The 27,629-nt window shown below is 42.2% G+C and overlaps 1 protein-coding gene across 3 annotated transcripts in view; it reads left to right on the top strand.

Moving 5' to 3' along the window:
- Positions 1 to 901: 901 nt before the first annotated feature.
- Positions 902 to 27,629, top strand: part of SMAD1 (SMAD family member 1) — a 47,245-nt gene continuing 20,517 nt past the window's right edge. Inside the window, exons 1-2 of one of the 3 annotated variants that reach the window (XM_050327344.1) lie at positions 902 to 1,063; positions 21,582 to 22,205. In XM_050327344.1, the coding sequence (XP_050183301.1) occupies positions 21,806 to 22,205 (400 nt within the window). In that variant the 5' untranslated portion in view covers positions 902 to 1,063; positions 21,582 to 21,805. Of the gene's footprint in view, positions 1,064 to 1,105; positions 1,271 to 1,347; positions 1,512 to 21,581; positions 22,206 to 27,629 lie in introns of those variants that run through there. The other 2 variants (XM_050327345.1, XM_050327343.1) reach the window with 2 other exon arrangements.

The following is a 27,629-nucleotide window of genomic DNA, read 5'->3' as shown; positions in this document are numbered from 1 at the left end:
TTTTTATCCTCACATGCTTTGTATTTTTTACTGCTGCTATCATGCTCCTTCTATTACCTTGGGCAAGTCATTCCAGTTCTGTGTTTCAGACTCACAATGCACCTGCATGGGAAAGTCCAGGACCAATGCTCATCTGGTAAAACTCTCAGGGCCTTAAGTCCTCTGGGCCTCAGTGTTGCTAGTGTTTAAAATAGTGTTAAAACCATACCTAGAACTGAATATACACGTGAAAATTTACTGGCTTAAGTATAGAGATGTAATTATGCCAGTATAGGCGTATCATAATATTTTGCCATGTAGAGAAACATCTTGCACTTGTTGCTTCATGCCTCCTTCCAGGAATGATGATTGGGTAAAAACCAGTCTTTGTTAAAGAATTAGTTTCAGTTCAGTGTTGCTTGCACAACACTTATCTGACTACTGTAAAGATTCCTGTAAATACAGCAGGCAGGAGAGACTCACCAATCCGCATGTGCACTGCAAGCTTTCAGCCAGGTCTGTTCGGGAGCAGACACTTACAGATTCAGACAAGAGTTCAGGTTCATTTCAGAGGGACAGCGGCGTGAGGCTTCGTTATCGTGGATCTGGTTGCAAAAGAAGCCTCACCCACTGCAACACGTTTACTCGCATGAATGAGCAGCATTAGTACCTGCGGGCAGGAGGATGTCCACGTGTACAATACATGGGGATAGAGAGTGCTCCGTCACTGAGGGACGTATTACAGCAATTACTTCAGTATTAAGAATAGACCAAGTGAGGACTGAATCACCTGTGGCAAGAGGCAGGACATAATCCAGTTCGATCAGGAATTGACTTTAACTCAGAGTCTGACAACATCTGCCGCTGCCAGAGCTCCCAAGCTACGCTCCGGCCGTACAGTAGCGCCTTTTAAACCCCCGTGAAGGTGCCCGAGGGCGCTTGGACACCGGGACAGTCTGTGGGTCAGCGGAGCACAGCGGCCCGAGCTCCCGGTCGGGGCCGCTCGGCGGCGGCGGGAGCAGCGCTCCCAGCGGGACCTGGCGGCGCGGCGGCGGGAATTTGAGGAGGATCCCTGGCCAGGCCGGTGCGTATGTGTGTGTGGGGTGTGTGGGTGGGGTGTGGGGGTGTGTGTGTGTGTGGGTGTGTGTGCGCGCGCGCGTGTACCGGTGAGCGGCGCGGGGCGGCTCCGGCCCCCTGACGCCAGCCGGGCCACATCCATCCCGCTCCCGCTCCCGGCGCGAGGCAGCTGCCCGCTCCCGGCGCGGAGCCGCCCGTCCCCGCCCGCCAGCTGGTAACAACTTCGGGTCCCCCCCGCGCCTCTCCCCGCTCGCTGCCCGCCGTGCCCGCGCATCCTCCTCCTTCTCCTCCTCCTGCTCCGTCCCTCCCTCCCCCGGGTGGTCCCCGGCCCAGCGGCAGGACCGCGGCGCGGGAGCGGCTCCTTGGCAGTGCCGCCCGCCGCTCTCCTCCCTGCCCGGCATGATGGCGTCCTTGCGGCGGCCCGGGGGGCACCGCTCCCGGCTCCAACTTTGAGGGTAGGTGCTGCGCCGGGCCCGACGGGAGTCGCAGCCTTCCCCCACCGGGAAGCCACCGTTCTTCTCCTCCTCCTCCTCCTCCTCCTCCTCCTCCCCGTTCCCGGCCCCATTGTGCGCCCGCGGGGACGCGGCGGAGCCCCGGCCGGCCGGGGCAGGGGCCGCCTTTGTGTATGCGGGAACAGCCCTTCGCCTCCCGCCTCGGCCCATCCGCTTCCCTCTCCCTTTATCTTTTTTTTTTTTTTTTTTTTCCCCCTCCCCCGTCCTTTCTTTCCGCAGCCCCTTCCCCTCCTTTTTTTCTCCCCTTCACCCCCTCCCCCTTTCTTTTTTCTTTAATGACAAATCTGTGCTTAGAGGTCAAGGAAAGTTCACTTAATTTTTTTTTTTCTCACTGTTAAAGGGTTTGGATGCTGGAGATTTCCCCCCTCCTCAGTGTAGTTTCTTCATATACTCGTACAGCCAAATAATTTTATCCTGAATATAGATCTTTAGAGCTTAATAAGATTTACTGGCATGGAAATATTTAGTCATGCATTCGAAAGGATCTGGGCAAGATACTATTTTTTTTTTTTAATATATAAACCGAAGTCGGAGGGAGTTCTGAAAGAAGCAGGGTTGCTATGATTGCTCTTTTGTTAGTAGAATAATCTGAAGAAGATATGAGGTCTGACCTTACAGCTTGATTTTACAGTGTCTGAATAATTCGAGCTTATTCTGAAAATTAATTATTATTTTGGTGTATTGTAGGATAAAATGATGCTCACTGCATGTTGAAAAGGGTAACAGTTTTATTTGGGGAAGTATTATGAACGGAGGTTAATAAAAGCAGTATTGTTGGATCCAGATGGGGAGGACTAAAAGTAGATGTGTATTTCAGATACAAGCAAATGGAAAAGATCATTGGCTGAAATATATCAGCGTTTAATGGATGTTAGTGCTTAAAGATACAGTGTCTATGCTTAGGAAAGAGCTGTCATAGCTGATAGTTTGAATCTCTTTTGCACACAGAGGAGAAGTCAAAGAAAACTTTTTTATTTTTTCTTCTCCAGTAGTTACACGTGTTTTTAGCAGCACTCAAGAATAAGACTAAAAACTGAAGCTAACCCGGACCACAGAGAACACTTTTCTTTGTAGGCATGTATCTGTAATTCTGTCAGTCTTCATGTGGCTGACTGTGTGCACCTTGTCCTGTCAAACAATGGGGGCAAATCATGTGAGAGAACCTAAGATTGACTTCATTTTTTCTTTTACTTGTCAGTAATTACTCTGCTGAATTATGGGACATGAGTTTGTTAGTTGTAGCTGATTAATACTCATTTAATTTTTCCATTGAACCAGAGAGCAGCGCTATGAAGCTTTTTAGAGGTTCTCATTGGATTTTAGTGCAGTTTTGGAGTGCTTGTTATATTACTGTGACTGGAAAAGCATTGGTGTGAAAATGAAAGATATCTGGCCCTTTTTGAAGTACTTGCTGTGGTCTTAGGGATGAAATATTGCAATTTATTTCAGACTGTAACTAGGTGCTAGAGGGAAATTTCCCTTGATTTGGGTGATCCAGAAGCCTTCCAGAGCTACCAGAAGGGATCAGTTCAAGGCATGATCAGGTTACCCTAAGTGTAGGGATTTGTCCTTGCGTCTGTTTTGACCCCATTACCATTGGGTATGTAATCAAATACATTTTTTCCTTCTCTGTCCTGTTCAGCTTGCTTTTTTGTGTACCCTTGAAGATGTGATGATCCAATACATTTGAGAAAAGTGACTGAATAAAGAGATGGAGATTTTTCTGTTTTGGTATAAATATTAACTATCAATCAAATATTTGAAAGCTGATTGTGTTTATTGTTTGCTTTTCCTCTGTAGTTTGAACACAGAGTAAAGAGTTGGATGTGAAGAAAAGCAATACAAAGGTTAATTAAAGTGCTACTTGTGTTTCTGAGTACTGGGAAATTAATCAGATGAAACTATGAGTTTCTTTGCTTGGTATAAAGATTTTAAAAAATGAAGAGGTTATTATTTTTAATTTATTTTTTTTTTAAATTGAAGCATGAATGCACTGGATATTACATATAGCCAGTGTTCCATGAAGCCCAAGTTGTGTGTGTAAAATAAAAGCTCATTTGAGTAGTCTTACAGGCCTAATGGAGGCATCATCTCAGCTTTATAAATAATGTAAGTTGTGTATAATGTGGAGTCCCCAGAGATTGCAGAGAAAGCATCATTACCAGCCTTTTCAACCTGCTGGAGATCTTAAATTGATTTACAGCACTGAACTGGTGCAAAATGATACATCAGGATGACACAGGGTCAACCTGTAAAAGTCTATGATGTGAGCCTGTTAGTTCGGTCATCATAATTAAACCATATTATGAGGGCAGTGAAGCAAGTGTCTGTGACATGTCCCATTGTGCTTCAGATACGGGTGCTTTAGGAATCAAATAAAGAGAGCATCATGGTTTTTTTTAAGTTATGCAAAGAGTAGTTGAAATTAAAGCTTGTGGCCCTGTGAAGAGAAAATGCTGAACCAATTTAGGTTGACTCTTAACCTCTTCCTTGCAGTCACTGGGAGCTGAAATAGATGAAGGCATGTGCAGCTTCGAGATGTGTGTGTGGGGAAGTGGTTGTGAGTGAATCTCTGAATTTTATATATCCTTTATATATCCTTTCTCAAGCCTCAGAATCAGCTAGGCTTTACCTGCAGACTGTGCTATCAGATATCAGTGGGACAAACAGCCAAACAAGCTAATTGTTTAGGCTTTTTTCCCCCTATTATTTTTATCCTACTGAAGTTTGTAATTTACTGTTGAAATGTTCCTGCAGATTTGAGTTCTTGTATAAGACAGAGCATTTTAGTCATATCTTGAACTGTATGACCAAACTTATTTTAGAACAGACACTGTAATTTTGAATATGGCTTGGCATAGCTCACTCTGCTTTTCTTTAATGAAGGCAACTGTGGCTTTAGATTTGTTTTTCTCTCTAAGTGCCTTAGAAAGTAGCATGCCACAGGTAGTAAAACGTTTATTAAATACTAAGGATCTTAGGTCTTGCTGTTTCCACTGGTAAAATCACTGTGAAGTTTTGTGGGAAAAATCCTGAAAAAACTCCTTTTCTCCCTTCCCATCTGCTAGTCAGTGTGCTCTCAAATCTTGGGGATTTGAGAGTTTTGCATTTGTTAGTGGTTAAACCAACTCCTTATACCTGAATTGGTGTGAACTCTGCACTCAATATCCTGAGCTTCTCCCAGCCAAGAAAGAAACATACCTTATTTTTAGTCACAAACATAAGTTAAATAAAATAAATAAATAAATTGGGGCATACAACAGAAGCAGAGAAAATAAATGGTCACTAGTGGTAAGAGATCCATTAGTCTCCAGGTTCTGAGGTGAGGTGCCTTCTGAGTGGCAGATAAGAGAATTAAAGCTTGCTTTTGAGTGCATTGTCTTACAAAATGTGGATGTGGAGCTGTCTTCTGCTCTGTCAGTGCAGATAAAGAAACCACCTTAAGAAGAGAGAGCCATAAACTCTGTGAAAATGAAAGTCAGGTTGCACAAATTGCTTTATGTTTAATGGCATGATTCTGCTGATCTGTAGGCTTGTGGTGTTTTGGTGTTTTTTTTTGTTTATTTTTAAATTTCTGGTTTAGGTTTTTATTACAAACTCACTCAGCTGTGCTTTCAGAGTGGGGAAGGGTCTGTTCTGCTCTTAAAAACTTAAATGATTTCACATTAGTAACAGCAGACTATAGTATTCTTCCACTGGCCTTTCTTTTGTGTATAGCAAAAGATTGAATGCATACTAGTTTTAATAATTTAAAAGATGATATGCAGTTCTTAGAAATTTAGTTTTGAAATTAACTGAATGGAAAATGCGAGTTTAAAACATAAACCCCAAGTTGGCAAGTGAGGCTTGAAGTGCTGGTGACCTAAAGGCTCACCTACACAGGTATCTTGAAGTTCTCGAGCTATTATGATCAAGCCATGATGGTGTAACTGTAGAACAGCATAGAGAATTTTTCTATTAGAATGCAGGTTTTTGCTTGGGATGGAAAAGAAGTTTTTAAATCGATGCTTTTTCATTTATAGAGTTGTATCCCTGCAGGCTGGTGTGTAACTATTTCTGTTAAAATGTTACTATTGTTTAATATTCAAAATAACGAGAGAGAGTGTTAGATTGTGCCTTTTGTGAAGGGCTTTGCAGAGGGTGGACTCCGAGGTGAGGAGGAGGATGCTCTTGGCTGGCTCATGGCTGCCACAAAGATCCCTATCCTACTCCTCAGACAAATGTTCATTTGCATTACAGAAGCTTTGTATTTGAGTGGGGGACGCCTTTGCTTTTTAAAGGGATAAAGAAGGCAAACATTTAATAAAATAGGCTCATTTCAAGGAATAAAAATGTTTTCTAGAATGAATGCAGATCGTACAGGATCTCTCCCTGCATCCGTTTGATGCCTGCATGTGTTGGCACTGGAAGTTCCTCCTAGTTCAATAGGAACAAAGGTCGAACACACTACTCCTAATTAGCCCCTGTGAGGTCAAGTATTCGATGCATGTAGTGCTGAACTCGCCTGAACTGTGTAGATGGGTGCATTTTCATTATTTCTTTAATTTTGGGGAAGGAGGGAGGATGTGGGTCAGGTACCGCAGCACTAGGATTGCTCTGATGGAAGGGTTGTGGGGCTGTGTGATCACAGTGCCAGTCCTGATAGCTGTCCTGTATGTGGCACAGCAGCTGGGCTGAGCTGGCATTGGATGACAAAGGGTTTTCTGCAAGTAGGGGTTGTTTTGCCCAGTTGTGCTCTCCTGGTGACTGCTGTCTTGGGAGACTCTGTAGAAGCCGAGTTTAGATCAAGAGTTGAAGCTTTTCCCCCTGCCTCCTCTACACTTACCAGTGCAGGGAACCTGACCAGTAGAGCTATTCTGGACACTTGCACAATTCAGTCATTCTGTCGTAGCTCTGTAATGATACTGGACTGTATGTCACTTTTATTTCCATATAGGTTATCCACTTGGGAGAGTGATACTAGAACAGATGTCACCAGCCTTTTTCATTTAGTTCTTCTCCCACCCTTTCCCTAGCATGCACAGGCGAAGTCTAGAGTACAAGGAGGAAAACAAATTATTTTTAAACATGCCTTTATAGAAGTCGTTATATTTAGGCATTGTTCAAAGCAGTATCATCCAAAACCAACTATTATGACGACTTGGCATGTAAGCAAATCATTAATGTGGTTCACCAGTGATTTCTGAAGCATTATTTCATATTTTTGCACTTAAAAAGGGAACACTCTTATCAACATGGCAGCAGATGAGACTGTCTGAGTAAGTTGGTATAGACAGCCTGAATTATACCACTTAATGGTATTCAGAAGTATGTCACTTGCAAGTTTTTGTTGTTAGAATCATTAAAATGCCAATCCACATCAAAGTGATCTTTGGACTATCAATTTTGTTCTTTGTTGTTTTTTAACTCCTTGCCCTTTTCTTTCTAGCCTTCCCAAGATGTTGCAAAACAGACTCTGCCAATGTTTTGGTGGGACAAAAAGGTTGGCAGAACAGCCTTGCTCACTGTTGGCCAGTTGGTTTTTTTTCCAGGCTTTCTGAGCTGTCTTAGATGAATCAAGAAAGTTACTTCCAAGTTAGGCCACTAGCACCTGCTTAGGAGTGTAGATTATGCTCACAGATCCTGAAAAGTTACTACTGACTCATCAATAAAACACAGTCCTGAATTGGATGAAGGGTCTTTCTCTTGATATTTAAATGCTTTGTTGTGAAATTTGACATACTTTTACCACTGTTATGGTTTCTTGGCTGAAATATACTCCCAGGAAGGCAGGTTTGGTTTTATTTTAACCTAGGAAGGGCTTTATTCAGGTTAGTACAATTACACATCTGATTAATTTTTTTTTTCTGTTGACCTTACTCCCTGTACAATAAAATAATCCATCTGGCCTTTGCAGATAGGCTGGGAGACAAACAGTACGTGAACATGACAGGGGTTAGTCATGGTTGCTGAAGGTATCTGGTGCTATAGTGATGAGCATGGTATGGGAACCTCTGTAGATCAGAATCTTTCAGTAGCTCCCAAGCAGTGAAAAAGGGGGTGGAAAAGTGGCTTCTTACCAGGGCTGTTTGTGAAGCAAGGTGACAATGATGAGGGCTTGCATTTTAGTGTAACGGAGCTGTACATGAAGCCAAACTTCAAGGGTACAGGCATGAAGGAAGGAAGAGTGATGCAACTCAGAAAGCTTCTGGATTCTTTAAAGTGGCCAAAATCAGGGAAAAAGCAAATTTTCTTATGCCTCTGCCTATACACAGCAAACAAGAGTTCAGTCCCTACCCCTGGTAGCACTTGATGTGATTTTGTAGTTGTGCTGAGGCAAGCAGAGTTCTATCTAGTTTTCTTGAACTAGTTGCTTTTTTGATGTGAACCGAATTCTTGTTTCCGAATGATTGGCAGGTGGTTGTTTAGAGAACTTCACAGAATCACAGTATGGTTGAGATTGGAAGGGACCTCTGCAGGTCATCTGGTCCAGCCCCCTACTTGATTATGGTCACGTAGGTTGCCAGGACCATATCCAGGTGACTCCTATTTTTCCAGTTATATGACAACTGTGCTGCTGTTTTGTAACAAAAGAGAAGAAAGTAGGTTTGAAATTTATCTAAACCTCACAGGCCTGACCATGTGATGGCTTCGGGGATTGTTTTATGTGTGATGCCATTACACTGATTTAATTTCCAATGTGTGGTCTTTCAGGAATCTCAAACAGATATAAAGCATGTGCTTCCCTACACGGGGATGGAAGAGGGAGGTAAGGGAGACATAGACCCAACCTGAATGGCTCTACTAAGGTCTTATCATGAATCTCCAATGTTCAGAACCAGAATTTCATCTTCCTTCACACAATTTCCTCTTGTCAGACACTTTTGCCTTTTTATCACCGAGGAGAGAGAGATAAAAAAGACAATGGTTATGTCTTTGTCCTGCTAATTGTTCTGCTGCATTCTGGTGAATGCAATGAGGAACTACAGTGATTTGAAAAATGTGAATTTTGACCTGGCTGAATGGCTCAGAAAGGTTGCCATCTTGACTATTCCAGTTTCCCGTTTTGCTTTTTTGCCCGCTGCTGGCTTTACAGTCTGGCATATTTAATAACAGGCCCTTTATTATCCATGCTAGCTAGTGTTAGTGTTAAGTGCTTTCACTTGGATGTAGTGGCCAAAGGAAAAGCCTTTGTCTTTATTAGCTTAAAAACTTAAGATAACGTAATGACAGTTTCTGTAATGTGTCATATTGTATTTCATCTGGGAAATATTTTAAAAATACTCTCAGCTTAAAACTCTGCAATGTGTGGTATTTTTGAATAGATGGATATGCAATCACTCTTCTTTTTTCCAAAGTTTGCTGTTGAATTGCTAGAGTAGAAGGCAGTGGCAGCAGAGGGGGAGTTAAGTGCTTGCTGGAGTGTTTGGTTATTCAGAACTGGCCAGGGCAGAGCTTCTTGCTTCGGGAATGAGACCAGGTTTTGCAGATCAGCTGAAGTACTCGCGTCTGAGTGTGAGCTAATCTTTGATCTGGATATCATCTAAAATTCAGGGGTGGCAGCTCCACAAGATAGAGAGAACTCTTAGCAGTTGTGTTTCTCTCAACCCCAGATGTGAATTCTTTGTGTTTGCTGGCTGGGTGACTTCAGTGCTTATCCTGTTCTTAGCTAATCCCCTAAACCAAATTTTTGGTTGATGTTGTTTTTGCTAGGTGAGGAAGGGGAAATTATGTTGGAGCGCTTAGGCTGGCACACGGGAATAAAGGGAAACCTTTTGTCTTTGGGTGGGAGTGAGCTCTTGAGGCTGCTCATCTGCTTGTGGGACTGTGACCTTGCTGGCTCAAGGTAGCCAGTTATAAAGGAGTGCTGTAGGACTCCCAGATGAAGACTTCCTTAATATGCTTGCCAAGGAAAGGTCTAATTTACAGGTTTTTTTCCCAGATGCTTACGTTGGTGATTAGCATGGTGAGGTTAGACTGCCAAGAGTTACGTCGGTCTCAAAGCCCCAGTGTAGTTATATTGGCAGCAAAACGACAGTGATTAACAATACAGTGTATTTTATGGGGGGTGAGGGAGGATGGATGGGCAGCAACACTTACACAAGCTTTTCTGGTCAAGTGCTGTTGTGCTAGTATAAGCTGCAAGCTGTGTTAGAAATGTTTTTCTAGTTTAATGCAACTGTATGAGTAGAGCACAGCTAGTGCACATCCTGTGTGAGACAGGACAAATGTTCTCCCTCATGAGAAAAAGAATGTCCTCCAAGCTTAACTTCTTAGTAATAGAAAGTTTGTTTTCCTCTTTAGAGGATGAAATAACTTGAAACAACTAGCAGACCAGGCATTGTTAGCAGCTTTATCAAGAAACCAGCAAAAAGGTAAATATTAAATCCATTAAAAACTGTTCTATAAAAGCAGACTGGTGTTACCAGAAATCACTGCCAGTGAAGACAGTTAGGGCACCTGAAGCTGATACATGCTGTGAGCCAATGCGCTGCTTACAGCTTTCCTGGGTTCTGCACCACTGCATAAATCACTTCCAAATTTTTGGCTTTCAATCCACTTTTCTCCAAAGAAACTTAGAAAGCATTTGTTTTGACAGCATATGGTAAATGTGTTTAAAAACCTTTACTCTTTCTTGTTTCTTGCACCTTTATAATATATTTCTCAACTCCAAGGAATTAGATTATCTACAGATTTAAAATACAAAGTTTAGGTATTTCCCTAGTGGTAGTGCTGGAGTGAGGTACTCGCTGAATTCCCTTGTAGCCTTCCTCTCTGCTGAGGAACTGTCCAGAATCTGGGAGGCCAACTGCAATTTTATTTTTTTTCCCCTGGCTTGACTACAGGCTTCTTTGAAATTTTTTGTTCTGTGCAGAAAACATCACCATAACTAGTATAAATACTCCAAAGATATTTAGTACAGTTTACTGAATGACTGTTCCCTTTGCCCTTGTCACTAAGTTTATCAGCTATGACTCTTGTTCATGGTCCGACCTGATGCGTCTCCTGTGGTTTGTGAACCGGGAGTGGCTGAGAACTTGGAGTTCTGGTGGCAGGCTGCTTTGGCTGAAATCTCATATTTCTTTTTTTTTTTTTATCACACCTTTGCTTGTCTTCTTGCTTCCCCTGACTTGGGTCACAAGGGCTCTCAATCTCCCAGGCCAGCCAGCATTCAAGGTTGTTTGAACCTAAAGGCTTGTTATCTCGGCAGCTGGGGAGTACTGGTTTCATCCCCAGAATTAAAGGCATATACTTTAACAACTTCAAGACAAGGAGTCTGAAATCTTGGTATGTTCTTTCTGTACACCAGCTTTTAGCCTAAAAGTAAGTAGTCTTGGAAAGCTGCAAGTCCTGGAAATTCAGCCTTGCAGTCTCACTTTGTGACTTTGGAGCTTGGAGCCCTTCTATCCATCCTCTGTAGTAGGGCAGCTATGACTGTTCAGTAGCAGGCAGCAGTGGAAAATTTGGGAAGCATTATAGCTGTTTTAGCTCTCCTGCTGCTGACCTTGCAGAGCATGGTTTCTTTGGGAAACGCTGTATTTTGATGTCTCAGCTGCAAGGTTGCAATGCTGCAACTTTGCAAAACCTAAATGTTGAAACTTCAAACTGCTCTTGGAAAATTAGGGTACAGTGAGTAATAAGTTGCCTTATTTCCATATGCAGAATCACACAGGCTCAGTTAATAAAAAAAAATAAATTGTAGATAAGGCAAGGGTACTGAGTAGTTCTTTATGTGGCTTGATTCCTCTTCCAAAAATCATAAAAGGCTTGAAGATAACCAGGGGATCAGACAGATATATTACAGCCCTTTTCTTGTGTTGTAAAACTTCCGTATTCCCAGTAAGCAATGTAGGATGATATCTCCCATTTCCTTTCAAGCTATGCTGTTCCCAACTGCTATATTAACTATCAGTTCCTATCTATGAGTTGAAGCCTTTGTACAAAACACTCCAAAGCCTTGATCTCTGGAATATGAGAAAACTGTTTGAGGTGAGATTCTGCAGATGTTCTGGCACAGGACTGTGACAGCTGCTTTTGCCTCATCCCGCAGTTTTTTGGACCTCTCTGCCTCCTCACATATATGTGCACCCTTGTTTTGCCCTTTCAGAAGAGGAAAAGTGTGTCTGTGACTTCTGGGCCTGTGCTTGGCCTGTTCCCTGTGGGCAGTGGTTAGGAGACCTTGGTTGTGGTGAGAGCAGTAGCACTGGCACATGACCCAGCCTCAGCCACTGTGCCTTTCCCTCTGTCCCCTCATTGCAGTGGCCATGGGCTCTTGCTCAGGGCTGAGTGACTCAGTGGTGTGGTGGTGTTGCTTGAGGTAACGGTAGGTGTTGTTACAGAAATGTCTCGGTGCCATCCTGCCAGCAAACATTTTGGGCTGGTGGCCACCTTTCTGGCTTTCTTTGTCTAATACTTGCCTCTTAATCAGTAGCTTTCAAGAGTTTTGTTATGTACTTGTTAGCAGGAGGTGCTAAGGCTTGGCGTGAGGAAATGGCATGCCTGAAGGGAACAGGAGCTGTGTCTGCTGAGCAGCAGCCCAGCACTCTCCATGGCAATGCTCCTTCTGCTGGCAAGGTTTTACAGGCTTAGGTATGGCGGGAAAGAATTGCACTGACCGCAAATTCAGCTGCAGTCAGGAGACTTCTTCGGATCAAAATGCTCCGAGAATGGAGCTGTTAGACTTCACTGGTGAACTGATTGTCATCTGGAAGGTTGTTGGCTTCCAACCACAATAATATGTGATACTTGTTTTCTTCCAAGTGTGCCTACTGGTCCAGAGGAAAGTTAGTGATCCTTAATGCCTAGTCTTCAGTTCAACTGAATTGTTCCTTTGGGCCCATAGCGTAATTGAATGAAAACATTTGTAGAAGTGAGACCATGCATTCATAATTGTGTGTCAATAGCTTTATTCTCCACAAGTACAGGCTTTAATATTGGTGAAATTGTACCCTGTCCTGGGATTATACTGGGGTTTAGTTGAAGGCCATTCAAGTTCTTAGTGTAGGCAAGCTCATACTTGTACCTCACATGCTGGTAGAGCCCTTGATCAACCTCTCATCTGTGTTTGCTGCTGTATTTTAAACATGAACCCAAAGCTTCCTTGACCTAATCTCAGGAGGATCCCTATAAATTTCTATTTGCCTGTAAATTACAATCTCTAAAGAGTTTAAATGTCTTGTGTGTAAGCTGAAGGGGTATCTGCTGCTGCTTTTGAGAACACACGCAGGATCACTCTCGAGGAAAAAAGACAACGCAGAAAGAATCGCGTCTCGTCGATATCACCTGGGGAGTCTTTCTGCTGTGCCTTCTGCAACCGGACTTGTCTATCTCGCATTGGCATTTTTAGCAATCAGCACGCTTGTAGCAAGCATGGGTAGAGCCCTTCTCAAATCTTCGTTCGCGAAACCTAGCCATGATGATCTGTGGTGTTACTTCCTTCCATTTGTAAAGAGTCTGGTGAGTTTTGGTGGCTTGATAAGTACCAAGATACTGCCAGGAAGTATCCGCTGTGATGTGGTCCTGCAGCTGCTGCTCAGTGTCCTGAGGACTTGGAGCACACTGGGGTTTGTGTCATCTGAAGTCCAGTCCTGGTTTTCAGAAGGACACTAATGGCATGCTGTAACTAAATAATGTTTCATTGGCCAGTGGAAATCCGGCAAATATTGTTGTTTGTTTCTGAGTTGTATAAACTTGGCTTGGAAAGCTGTGTCATCTTTAAACACTTTCTCTGTCCAGAATGGTAGTTGTGAATTGCAGGACACTTTAAAGGACATTTTAAAGACAATCAGAAGATTTTAAAAGGTCGTGTAAAGGCAAAAAAATAGCTCCTTAGTTTTTTGCAAATAAGGCAAAGACCAGGAAAGATAGAGGAATCCTTTAAAAAAAAGAAAGGCATGAATCTCATAAAATGCATTGAAATGTCTCTAGTATTGGCAAACTGAAGAGGTATTCTTATTTCAGGTGTATAAATGGTGGATGGGGGAGTAATCTGTGAAAATATTTATTTAATTTAATGACATTCTCTTTTTGGTTTAATTTTCATCAGTTTGTTCTGCTTTGCTTGGGCTCGACCCAGTAGTTCTTTTATTAATGAATAAGTAATTTTTCTTCTCACTTTTTGTCATCTCTTGCTTTCGTGAAAGATTCCGCTTTAAAGCTGGGGATCTTGAGCTGTAATTTAACATCTTTGCTTAATCTCTGATAAATGAGGTCTGGGTCACAGTCTTTAGAAGTGGTTTAATGCAGCTGATGTAACTGTATTGGTAAAATGAATCATTTGGAGGTGCAGTGACTTGCTTTAGCTCAGTGTAACTGGAGTGCATTTGATGGGGTTCCCTCAAAAAATACCCTGTTGTAGCACTGCTCTGGCTGGGGCTGACAAACCCCTTTCTAAATTCGTGCAGTTGTGCTAGACTGTGCCATTCTCTGAAGACAAAACACATCTTGCATTTTATGAGCTTTTACTCAGAAATTTTGATGCCTGAGTGCTGATAGACATTTTTCTTAATTTTGTTTTAATGGTTTTCCTTTATGCTGCAGATGTGTGTTTTAAATACTTTTAAAAAAATCCCTGAAAATGATATGTCAGTAAATTTTCACCATCTCACCCGTGAAGGAAGTTCCTCCCGCCCTGTGCTGATGAATTGGAGGGAAATGCTTTTTTCAGCTGATAAAAAGAAATAAAATTCCGTGCCCTTCCCAAAGGAGGAATTCAACAATTGGACAAGTGGCGTGGGACCATGTGTTGGTTTGTAAAAGGATATAGTTTGTAAAGATGTTTCCTTTGATGCCTGTGATGAATATGGATGTGTTTCCGTTGGAGAGGGTTTTGATTAAATTATGCAATTAGAGCTGACCAGACAGATCTAAATATAGGAAGAGGTTTCAGTTATCCTGCCTTTGTGTGTATTAAAACACCCACACAGATGTGTGTTTGTTATTGTTGTAAACAACACCTGTTTTCTAAAGACAGTTCAGAAAGTCAGGAAAGGGAATGGTCTTTGTGGAAAAAGGGAGTTACATAGGAGTTTTATGATGAAAGGAGGGGAAAAAAGATCTGGTTTCCCCAGCTTTTTGACCTCTCTAAAAGGACTTCCAACTTAACTTTAATAGCTGGACTAGTCCTGTCATCCGTGTGGATATTCCATGTTCACAAGGCTATAGCCAGTGCTCCGGACTGGTCTTATAGGTTCTTCTGCATTTTTCAGGACTCGGTCTGTGTCATCTAATGATGCTGACTGAGCTCCTTGGCTGCTCCTGTACTCCTGAGTGCTCCTAGTTCCTGGTGGGACAAGGTGTGGAGTTTAAATACCCCACATCACAAGTGAAATTGATAAACCTGCCCCAAAGATGCACAATGAAATACTGACTGTGATGGCTGGTAATTCATCCTATCTCTTGACAGCTGTTTTTTTGGATATGTTTTTCTTTTGAATGTTTTGTCATAATTTGAGGATTTCTTTAAGAGGCCTTTGGCTTGGAGAGAGTGAAAAATTAAGAATCTCTTCCTTCATTAGCATTTAGGGGTTAAAAAAACACATAATGAAAACTATTCTGGTAAGTTTTGAGGTTCACAGCATTGTATTCATCTTATAGGTTATTTTAGTGAAGTTCATAGTTTTGCAATCCCATCTGTGCCAGAGTTTTGACTGAATCATCAAGTTACATTTCCTTCCTGACTTCAGTTAAAACACTAAGTTGCGATTTTAGAGATAATCATTGGAAGTGCATCGAATTCAGTCCAACTGCTTTCTGATACCAGAAAGGATTTGTGCACCTGGGTGTATGTTTTGATCTATCCTACTTTTTCTAGCCCTGGTGTGCACCAGGCTTAACCGGCTTCCAGTATCTTGGCAAACTTGGTTTTAATTTTTTTTTGTGTAGTCTTGGCAAGTCAAATGAGGATGGGGAGGAGACCAACAGGTGTTAAAGGAAGAGCTGGTGGTTTGTAATTTTGTGGAATCTCAGGTGCAGATGAATGCAGGAATAGGTGAAATTTAGTAGTGCCAAGCTAGAAATTTACCGTTTCTCATCCCTGGTGAAAAAGGCAGGATTCAAGGATCTGGTGATCACTTAACAGGCTGTTGGTGTTGGTGTTTCTTGTAAACAAGGTGGGGCTGTATTTTAATGAAGGTGTAGATAAAACTCATGCAAGGTGTGGTTTTCATATTTATTCTCTGGAGTATGGTTTTATATATGTCAAAACAGTTGCAGAGGCACTGGGAAGAAATGTTCTTAACCAGGTAAAGGGCAAATTTAATTGTTGATGCATGTGTGTCAAACCTGGGGAAGTACCTTTGCTGTGTTCTTTTCTCAGAATTACGTATTTCCTTAGAAAGTTTTTATGCCATTTTAGTCGTGTTGTAACACAGGATTTGGTTTCTAATGTGTGTGGAAAATGGTTATTTTTTTCTGGAGAAGCAACAGTGAAGTTTCCGTTAAGTCTTTCAGATCTGGTAACTTGAAGTCCAGAAAACCTGCAAGAATTTGCAGTTGTTTTACTCTTGTAATGGTGATAATTGAGGCTTTAAGGGCAGGGATCAGGGCCTGGTCTGCCAGGAGCTGAGCGGGGAGGCGAGCGGAAGAAACGCTGTGGTTCATTGTCGAAACTGGCCGAACACTGTGTTCTTGGTTTGAACTGTGGTGAGCATTGGGAAGGAGTTGGCAGATATTGCTGGTATGAGGTTATTCCTTCATGCTCTGGACTAACAAAGCAGTAGGGGCTTTATTTTTCGGGTCTCTGTTGCCATCCTCCCCTCCACTGGTAAACTCTACATTGCCCCTGCGGTTTCATTTTGAGCGAGCGGTGCATCTGCTTTTTGTTTCACACTCAGAACTCACGGATTTGATTTGACTTACCCAATAAGTCAGAACTTGTTGAAGGCCTTCTTCCAAAAACCAAATGTCACAGCCTCATTGAGAACAGATTATTTCTTACAAGAAACTGTTAGGGCTGCTGTTGCACTCACTGCAGTCCCTGCTCTTTGTGTGACACTCTTGCCCTCCCACCACCCCCTGACTTAAAGGGTGTGCATAGTATCTGACAGGATTTTCTCTGTACAATGAGGTTTTCTTGGAAGGGTAATCCCTCAGGCAAATAGCATGAGGGATGGCCCAAGAGGAGGCTGGAGAGACTGAGTGTTTTGGGCTGTGTCTCAGGATCCAAGACATAGGTTACTTCGTGAAACAGGCGGGAGGTATCCTGCCTGCTCTCGCTGGGCCTGAGTAAGGGAGTCTAATGCGGTGTCAGGAAAAAAGCTGCCTACTCTGTTAGGTAATAATGAAGTATTTTCAAGACCCAGTGTGCTCCTCTTTCCTCAAATAATATGTTATATATCAGAAATTAACACAGGATTGCATTTTTTCCTGGAATTCTTTCTACCATGCCAAGAAGGCATATAAAAGTTAATTTTTTTTTTCTCCTTATACTTTTCAGAACTATGAGGAAAGCCAATTCAGGTTCTGTATAAACTCTCTAATGAGTTCTACAGCACTCTGAAATGAAACTTATTTTCTTTTTGCATTTGTGTTGTAATGTCACTGAGGTTTCTACCAGGTTTCAGTGCATTTTTCCAAGCTGAGCAAGATCTGATCTTCTGCCATAAGGAGGTGCAAAGAAAGAACTTGTTGATTAAAAACAGGGTAATTCAGCAGAAGACTTTGGACTTCTTGTTTTACAAGTCGCATTACTTGAAGAAAGAAATTGAAGCTTTTTGCTGCTTGCTCCAAGAATAGGGAGATAGAGGAAGTTAGTGCACAGTATGTTGTTACACATTCTAGCATTAAAACTGCTTAGACTGCATGCTTTTTGTAAAGGTCTAAATATTATACTGAATACATGAGTTGCTGAAAATATGTGTCTTTCAGAGCAGGTAAATTACTGAATATTTTTTAAAAAGCAAATTGAAATCTCTCTGCTTTTTATTTCTTTATATTGTTACTAAATAATGGACACTGGGAGGAGGTATGTTGACTAAAATAAGATAAATTGAATTTTAAAAATGTAGTCACAGACTAGACAGTTTTCTCTATTAACAATTAAGTAGATTCTCTTCACTGTGGTTCCTGCCCCTTTTTATGTCTAACTCTATTAAGCATATATTAAAAATATTTAATAGGATCCTTTTTGCCTGCATCACTGAGCCTGTAATACAAATAATGAAATTAGCAGAAGAGAAAGAGACACTTGTTTGCCTGAAACTTGGGCTAGAAGTTGTTTTGCTCCCCCTCCACCCCTCTGGGAGAGGATCATAATTGTCCTAACCTTTTTTCCACCCACTAAAAACAGTCATTTATGCAAAGTGGGACAGTTTCCTATGGGATCTTCTGTGGGAATTCGAAAACAGTCTCATTGAATATTTTACTGTCTGCTTAAAATGTTGCTGACAGAGTTTTGAGGGCTAGAAAAATAGAACTTCAGTCTTAAGCATTTTGCCTAAATGTGTTTGTTTAAATACAAAGCTGGCTAAACATATATATGGATATAAAATGCTCATTTATTTTTTATAGGCTTCTCACAAGCTTTGTGTAGGTTTCTACGTTAGTGCAAAGATTCCACAAATCTTTAAACACTGCACAGCAGTGAAGGAAGACAAATAAAGCAACATTAGGATTTAAAAGAAATTTGTTGATTCCAACTCATCCATCAGCGGACAGAACACATAATAAAAAGTGCATGGGTTTTGATGTGTAAAGTGTGGCTGATAACTGGGTAACAACTCAATTTTCTCTAAACTGATTCCAGGCTGCCTTTTAGAGAGCATCCTGTCATTTGGCTTAAGTTTCTGTTTTGTCCCTACCTTGTGAATAAACATACCTTTCAAGGGCTGGTGGTCACTCAGCTACTGGAAATACTAACTCCTGCGTTCGCTGAAGGTCACATGTATTTGGGGAAGAAGGATGCAGACTGTGTCATCTGCTGACTCCTGGTTTAATCTTTATTTTGCACTTCCAGCTGATAAGACCACTTTGTGGAGAAGTAATACAGGAAATGATGCAGTGCAGAAACCAAGTGTGGTAGAAAGGAAAACGGAATGTACTGGCAAGGGCTCAGCCCTGTGGATGGGCTCTCTGCTTCTTGGAAACGAAAATCTCCACATACATTGCTTTCTCTATTTTTTTTTCTTCTTTTTTAGCTTACTACTGGTATTGGAGATTAGTGTGACTAGTGTACAGCAGCCTAGAAGTTTTCTCCCCCTTTTCTTATCCTGTGGCTTGTTCAGGGCTTGGAATGTTGCTCAGGCTTTGTTGGGGCAGCAGGAATTCAGCAGGAGTCACTGGGCTGGAGGCTGGTGACCAGCTGGGTCCTGCTGAGCTGCGTTGCTTCCAAGCATACCTACGAGCTAATGCTACTCCTAGTGCTCTCCCAACAGTTGTGGTCACAGAGATGCCAGCTGTTAAGATAATACCTGTGATGGTGAAATGTGTTTTGGAGAGCCTGATCGTGGGAGTGGGACGTGTGTTGTGTTGCAGGATTTGATCCAAAGACTTCGGAAAATCTGTTCCTTTCATCTGACTTCTTGGGGCTTCATCTAAATGCCATCTTAGTCTTTGCAGAGCTCGTGTTAGGGTTGTGTTTTCAGGCACTAATATAAACATACAGTCTTAATAGATGGGACTTTTTCACAGCAAGTAGCTTGGTGAAAATGAGTCAGGCCTGGGTAGAACCACATCTGCAAACGTTATCAATGTTGAAATAGGTTTGAGTCGAAATTTAAACATTGTACATTCTTCTTTATTAGACCTTCAACTCAAGCCTTTTGAATCTTTTTTTAAGATTTTCATTTGAATGGATGTGAAGTAGAAAGCTTTACTTGGTGATATACTACTGGAACTTGTAACTTTTATGTGTGGAACTTGTATCTTTTGTTTGAAAAATAATGAAAAATTATGTTTAGAATATTGATTGATATACAGACTATATATGAGTTGAGAATAACTCAGTTGCTTAATAAACATATTTAAAGCACATGCACTGAGGTTCTGGTAATTCAGTTCTTAAATTAGCACAGCACTTTAATAGAGCACTTCAGTGTTTTAATAGTGCATGTAAGGATAAAGTATATCTGGAGTACAGTCAATGACAGTAATGGAGTTTCAGCTTATTTAACTGTATGGCTCGTGCTCAGGTAACAAAACAAATTCTTAAATTTGCTGCAGGCTCATGCAAATCTTCCATTGCATTGCATTATTTCAAGTACAATTCTTAGCTTAAAAAATGGGAAGTAGCAGTATGAAGTGCAGGTAGACGTGGCCTGTGTCTTAGTCCATAATCATTATTCACATAAATGTAGTTTATGCATTGATCCCAATAAAACTGAACATCTGCAATTAGGTAACTGTTTTAGTGACAAATTAATTTGAACCAAGTGGATGGTTTTCAGCTTAAAGGACTTCAAATATAGTGTTATACTATGAAACCATTACAATGCATGACAGTCAAGAGAATAAGTGTGCCATAGCATTTGCAATTTTAAGTTCTGCAATAATTTCTTAGTATAACTATGAAATCCTGTCTGAGGTGGGTGTGCTGACACCTTCTGCTCTCTGTGTGTGTAGGTTGCTGATTGGGTGGGGTTTTTTATGTCGTTCTGATGGCAACAAAAACATTCATATCCTTTTTCCCTTCCCCCTTCCTCTGCAACCTGTGAGTATCCAGTCCAGGATATATTTCCTGTCTTGTCTATCTATTTGAAAATGAGTGCTGTCGTGCTCTTTGTCTCATTTTCCCCTCCCTGCCACTGCTGGGTCTCTTCTACTTGTCCTGGCAGAGCCTTTTGCCTGCTTCCAGCATGAGTAAGTACAAAACTTGCTGCTCACAGCAGGGACTTCTTCCTGTGTGGAATTCCTCCCCCTTTTCACCCATCGCTTAAGTCCCATTCCACATCTCCCAGCTCAAGGACCACTGTGTTGTCTAAATTCCTCTTATCAGGACTTCTCGTCCTTCCCACTCCTTTGTGTGTCCTTGAGAACATCAGGCAGACATTGCAACAGGAAGGATCAGGATGTAATTGGTGAAGTTCATGATAGCATTCCCTCACAGTCTGCTTGTGAGCTGTGAGGGCTATTTGGTGGGGTGGGGAGATGCAGGTTTTTTTCTCAAGTGAGATGAGGGCAAGGATCTTTCTAGTTTCTTTCTTTCTTTTTTTTTTTTTTTTTTTTTGCTTTGTTCCCCAAAGTAAGTCAGGGGTGAAACTGAACTGTTTTTGTTTCAGATCCTAATATGCTCAAGTCTAGTGTGTCTTGGGGTATATTGCCTCCAGCTGCTCTCTGAAATAAATAATAAAAAAAGCATTAGTGGTCTTGCACAGGTTTCTTGGGACGTTTCGCTGGGTAAGAATGCAACAGCTGGCAGGCAGAGGGGAGCACCCTTCATACTTAACAGTGAAAAATGACATCTAAGGACTGTTTTAGGCTAGATTTAATGTGGGCTACATTTCTCATATAGGATTCTTGCCCTTTTATGGAGTGTGTGTGGGAATACAGTCATGTCTTCTTGTGTTCTGGCTTTTTCTATGGAGCTTCTCACGGTGCTAGCTGATGCCCTGCTTGGGCACCAAGCAGAAGTATTGTTTGGAGCTGGCAAACACACTTGCTGTCCCCCTTGCTGTGTGGCACAAAAATCACTGAGGCTACAGACCAAACTGGATGAGGAAGCTGAAGTGATGGGGATTTGTCTCACCATGTACCTTCACCCCTTACCCTCTCCTCTTACTAAACCTCCCCCTCAGCCTCTCTTGGTTTGTTTATAATGCATCATTATTTTCCAGGGTCATCACATCATTTATTCAGGGCTGTTTTGGAGAGGAATATACAGGGTTCAGCAGTAGACCCTGCTGCTGAAATCTTCATCAGATGTGCCTCAAGGCCAGTTCTGGAGGCTGTCAACACTTTGTTGCTCTTTGTTTTGATGTTGGTTGGTTTTTGGTCACAGCACTCAAAAAAGTGTGTTCGGTCGGGGGATGTTTTTAACTGCTGTATGATAACTTAAAAGGCAAAATCCTTTTTTTATCTCCTTCTGATATTCTCTTGCAGGTTGTTGACCAGAAGAATTTAGAAGAATGAGAAGGTCACATCCATCAAGGGGGGATGTCAGCACTGCCTTCCTGGGACTGGAGGACTGAAAAGGAGAAAGGACCGGAATTATTTGATATAGGCTGCTTTTGACTACTGACACAGTCTGCTGTACCCTGGTGGTGGTGGAAGAACAGGACAGTCTCTCCTGCTTGGTTCTGTGGTATCAACACAGTAGGGTCACCATGAATGTGACAAGTTTGTTTTCCTTCACCAGCCCAGCAGTGAAGAGGCTGTTGGGATGGAAGCAAGGGGATGAAGAAGAAAAATGGGCAGAGAAAGCTGTTGATGCATTAGTAAAAAAACTGAAGAAGAAAAAAGGTGCTATGGAGGAGCTGGAAAAAGCATTAAGCTGTCCTGGTCAGCCCAGCAACTGTGTGACAATTCCTCGTTCCTTGGATGGCAGGCTCCAGGTTTCCCACCGGAAGGGGCTCCCGCATGTCATTTACTGCAGAGTGTGGCGCTGGCCAGACCTGCAGAGCCACCACGAGCTGAAACCACTGGAATGCTGCGAGTTTCCCTTTGGCTCAAAACAGAAGGAGGTTTGCATCAATCCCTACCACTACAAGCGGGTAGAGAGTCCTGGTAGGTTCTTCCTTGTTTGTGCATTTACACCTTAAGTGAACAATGCGAAGTGTGGCAATTAATCATGTGACTCATCAGCTTAAATAAGCAAAAGTGGCTGTTTGCACGTCAGATTCATGCTCTGCACTTTATCTGGATGGAAGCGTTAATTAACAGTTCTCCCTTTCACGTGGCGAATGCCTCACCTGTGTAAATGTTTTATCGCTATACAGACGTATAGTCTTAATATATGGTGCCCACTATCCCTCAATTAATTGGTTATTTACTGAACCATGCAGATCAGTGAATTTATATGGAACATTGCAAGGTAACCAAAAAGGATTATTTGTAGTCTGAGCATGAAAATCATTCTGACATTATAGCAGCAGCAGTACTAGTAGTATTTCTGAATTATTATTTCACTTCATCACTTTTGCGTCATTACTCCCCGGAAAATAATAATATTTAGGATCTCCCACAATTGTTGCCTTTTGGAATGACTTTGAGTTTAGACAGCAGAATATAACCCACTCAGTTTAAAGCTTTGATAGCCCTGTTTGATTTTATGTGAAATTTTGCTGTCAGCTGTTCTGCAAGTGCAGTTTGCGTACCTGCTACCCTCTGCCTCACTTCTTTTTTTTTTTTTTTTTAAGGTGCAATCCATTCTCTCTGTCTCCTCTTCAAAGGCCAAACCTCTTTTTGATACCTCTGTGCTTAATTTTACTTGGTGCAAGTTTATTATCAGGGAATACTTCCAGGGGCTAAGATGAGCTGTGCTTGGGTGTATCATGACTAGTCTCCCAAGTCTCCTGCTGTTTTTGAGGGAACAGAGGGAGAGTTACAGAAATGCACTGCAGGCATGGCTGGACTTTCCTGGTTTAAAAGTGGGAAGTCCATTGCTGTTAGTCATTTCATAAACTGTGAAGCTGTGTTTAGAGTGGCAAGGACACACAGAACTATGGTGGAAATAAGGTTATTGCAAAATTGTTTTTCTGTGAATGGAAATGGCATTTGCCTTGGATTTACAATGCATAGAGCATATCTTGATGTTAAATATTTCCCTTTGGTGTGTTAGTATTAACTTGGAAACCATGTGAATGGCAGGGGTAGTACCCATAATGTATGTATTTATGCAACAAAAATTTGAACAAAGGTACTCAACACTGGAAAAACAATGGATTCCTTTAAAATTTTAAATTGAGAAAAATTCTTAACAATTTGAAATTAAGTAGAAGTGGAATAGTAAAATAGTCATTTTAGTCCTTTTACTGCTAGCTGCCTGCATATATCTGCATTAGTTGCTTGCATTCAGTATTGCAAAACACTGAAAATTAGGATTCGGAAAGACATCAACTTCTGTCAGACTGAGCAACAGTTGGGCTCTTACTGTAATGCCAAATTACATGTTCTAACTAATTTTGGTTTAATATTGAAAACAATTACTGAGTTTGATAACATTCTCATTTGGCCCATTTATACCATATTTTAAAAAAAAGGTATTTTAAAATATCATAGAATCATAGAATCATAGAATAGATTGGGTTGGAAAAGACCTCCAAGATCATCAAGTCCAACCCCTGATCCAACTCTAATTACTATATCATGGCACTAAGGGCCATGTCCAATCTCTTTTTAAAAACTTCCAGGGATGGTGAATCCACCACCTCTCTGGGCAGGCCATTCCAATGCCTGATCACCCTCTCTGTAAAGAATTTCTTCCTAACATCTAACCTAAACTTCCCCTGGCAGAGCTTGAGCCCATGTCCCCTTGTCCTGTTGTTGGTTGCCTGGGAGAAGAGACCAACCCCCACCTGGCTATAACTTCCCTTCAGGTAGTTGAAGAGAGTGATGAGGTCACCTCTAAGCCTTCTCTTCTCTAGACTAAACAATCCCAGCTCCCTCAGCCTCTCCTCATAGGACTTGTGCTCAAGTCCCTTCACCAGCCTGGTTGCTCTTCTCTGGACCCGCTCCAGCACCTCAATATCCTTCCTGAACTGAGGGGCCCAGAGCTGAACACAATACTCAAGGTGCGGCCTCACCAACGCAGAGTACAGGGGAAGGATCACTTCCCTGCTCCTGCTGGCCACACTGTTCTTGATGCAGGCCAGGATGCCATTGGCCTTCTTGGCCACCTGGGCACACTGCTGGCTCATGTTCAGCTTCCTGTCAATCAGCACCCCCAGGTCCCTTTCCACCTGGCTGCTCTCCAACCACTCTGTCCCCAGCCTGTAGCGCTGCAGGGGGTTGTTGTGGCCAAAGTGCAGGACCCGGTCACTTCAGAGAATCACAAAATCACAGAGTTTGTTAGGCTGGAAAAGACCACTGAGATTACTGAGTTCAGTCTATGACTGAATCACCACCATGTCAACTAGACCACTAAGTGCCACATCCAGTCTTTTCTTAAACACCCCCACGGATGGTGGCTCCACCACCTTCCTGGGTAGCCCATTCCAATGCTTAACAACCCTTCATGGGAAGAATTTCCTCCTAATGTTCAACCTAAACCTTCCCTGGTGCAGCTTCAGATTATGTTCACATTCATATGTCCACTTCAATGAGCTATGCAAGAGTAAACTAAAACTGTCAAAAGGTATCGAACTAAAATATACGTTTTAGTTGAGTGCTACCAAGTAGTTTAAGGGGTTGGAAAGCTGGGGTTTTGGTGTTAAGTCATCTTACGAATTTTGTATTTGGGAAATGGAGCAAAAGGTTACAAACTGTAAGCCTGAACTCTGGGTTGCTCTTAAGTTGTATTTGGATGAGAGAAAAATCTCTTCGCTCATGTAACTGGGAAAAAAAATCTGAAACAGTAGCTTAATCAAGTTGGAGACAGTAGAAACAAAATACTTCCTTCTTTTTGTCCAGAGACTACCCTTCTTCAGGAAAAAACAGCTATTCTTGGTCAATTGCCTAATAGGGAATTGTTTGACAGAGCTGACAGAAATATTCAGTCCTTCACAAGCTCAAAGTGCTGCTCTAACCACTTAAAATATTCTGGAGGTAATATTCTACTGACCAGGAGTGAGTGTTTCCTTGTGCCTGGGTGCCCTGTTACACCCAGCTCTGGAAGTGCAGTGTCATACATGTTGAACACGTTACATCTTGAACCTGTAACACCTTGCCAAAGTGCCACAGTGGGGGTGAAGCCCACTGTGGTTTTACTGAGGTCTCTGGCTGGGTATGTAATGTAGGACGGTTTTGTATTTAGTCAACCACAGATCTGCCATTGTTATGAGGGATATTGCATGGAGATGAGTGGGAAAACATGGCTTTTGGAAACAGGTGGTAGCTGAACTCCCATTTGGCTTGGAGAGCTCTGCTTCATAACTTCTGACTTCTTTTTTCCTGTCCCTTTCCTTGTTCTTGCTATTCTCCAAGCATGGTCTTTATCTTCGTTTCCTGACAGTCACTCCCAAATTCTGCTAACCGTTTTTTCCTCATTTTTGCCAGGACATTAAAACACCATTATTGCTGCATAAGTGCTTGTGCTTTGAGATTAATTTATGCATGAGTCATCATTTACAACAGTCTATGGACTCGAGCAGATACCAAGTTTTGTGTTTCCAAGGCTATCATCACAGAAGGGTTAAAAATGTACTTTCTCTTCACAAAGCGAAATTGGAAGCTCAGATTGTGTGCTATACATATTTTGTGTGCAAGGTACATCCTGAAATTGTGTGTCTGATTGACAGCATGGACTGTATTTAACTGTTGTGTGCAGAACTAGTTACTGGTGAGCTGATATGTATGCTCTATACATAGGATGGCATCTATACTTCCACTCTTCTTCTGATTGTCATGTGATTTGTTTCTGTGTTGTGTGAGTTTTGAGGAACGGATTAGTGGTAAATCCTCAACTACATAAAGTCAGGTAATGGTCTTTGTGGGAAATCAGTCTCAGTATTCACAGTGCCAGAGGCATGCATGGATTTTCTGCCTTGATACCTTATTGCATCCTCACTGTTTAACTTGAGAAGATAAGCTTGGAAAACATGAAAATTGGCACTCTGTGGTGTGTCTGCTAGCTACAAAGCTACACTTGAATCCAAATGAGAATTTTCTCTTGGCCAGGCTAGATAGAAGCTGGTTGTAAATAGTGAGAGAAGGGAGAAAACTATCAGCAGTCTTAAACAGGGAGTCTCCCAGTGTCCCTGAGCACTGGCTGTGCTGCTGTCCCCACACGCAGAGAATGTGGCACCTGGCAGGTATGTGGGTGTGACATGATGGGACCATACTCGTGGCTAACTTGATCAGGAGGCTCTGCACAGGCATGGCTGCCTATCTGATCCTGCGGAGCGTTGATCAAGAAAACTAATCAGACAGAAAACTACTCTTTGGCACGGCTAACTTGGCAAGCTCAGTACCCTCAGATCACTTTCTGTGGAATCAGATGGGGGCACAAGGTGGAGGTGAGGAAGGGTGACTTCCTGTGACACCCACCTGAACAATCAGCCTGGAATCTGTGAGCTGCCCCTCAGGAGATGGAGACCCAGTCTGTGGTGAGATTTGTGGAGTGCTCCTGCTCGCTGTGTTGTGCCAGCAAAGCTGTTTGCGTGGCCTTGTGCTGAACTGGATCACAGTCACTTTTTCCCTCGTCTGCTGTGTTATCTTTCAGGCTGATCAGAACAGCACAGGGGCTTGTCTCCTGCCTCTGAGAACATCTGTACCAACAGAGCCCTGAGGAGGACATCTGGGAAGGAGTGGAGGTGGAGGGAAATAAGAGGGGAAACTAGAAACTCTTTTTGCTGGGATTAGGAAAGCAACCTCATCCTCGAGTGCCAGGAAGAAATATCTATCTTGTGTGTTACAGTAGCTCACTGCTGTTTCCTACGCCCCTTGTGTGAAGAATTGTTTCTGGAGCAGGGTAGTTAATGGCTTGTTAGATTTCTCCCTTGGCAAGGCAAAGCAGAGCTTTTAATTAAGGAGGGCAAGGTCTGAATTTGATGCCTTTTAAAAACTGGCATGCTTAGCTGAACTGGTGTGCTTGCTTGGCTGAATCTGCATTTTCTCCTCAGTTTTATTTTTGGATTTAGAGATACCTGTTGGGATTATCCTTAATTATGATCAAGACTTGAGAAATAATTAGGTGTACAGCATACATAGAAGCTGTGAGGAAAAAACAGACTCGATGTTTCTCATCTCCCTGAAAAGGCCATGAATGACCTCTTAGATTTTGCAGGAGAATCTGTGAACTGACATTTGGAAGTCCTTCCTGAGAGACTTCCTTTTCTTCTTTTATCCTTAGGTTTCTGTGGAGACACACCCTCTGTTCTTGCCTCTGTCCTCAGTTATGTAAGTGGGATCAGATGAAAGATGCCGTCCAGAATTCAGGGGGGAGAAATTTCTCTTTTTAAGCCTGGATCCTGTTTGTTCTAACTGCAAAACAAAAGGAATGGCATAGGGAACAGGGAGGATGAAGAGGTGCTTAAATTGACACTGCTATTA

This window comes from Myiozetetes cayanensis, unplaced genomic scaffold, assembly GCF_022539395.1.
Source record: "Myiozetetes cayanensis isolate MyiCay16 unplaced genomic scaffold, myiCay2020 scf33, whole genome shotgun sequence".
Taxonomy (NCBI): Eukaryota; Metazoa; Chordata; class Aves; order Passeriformes; family Tyrannidae; genus Myiozetetes; species Myiozetetes cayanensis.
This window is presented reverse-complemented; position numbering and strand designations above follow the sequence as displayed.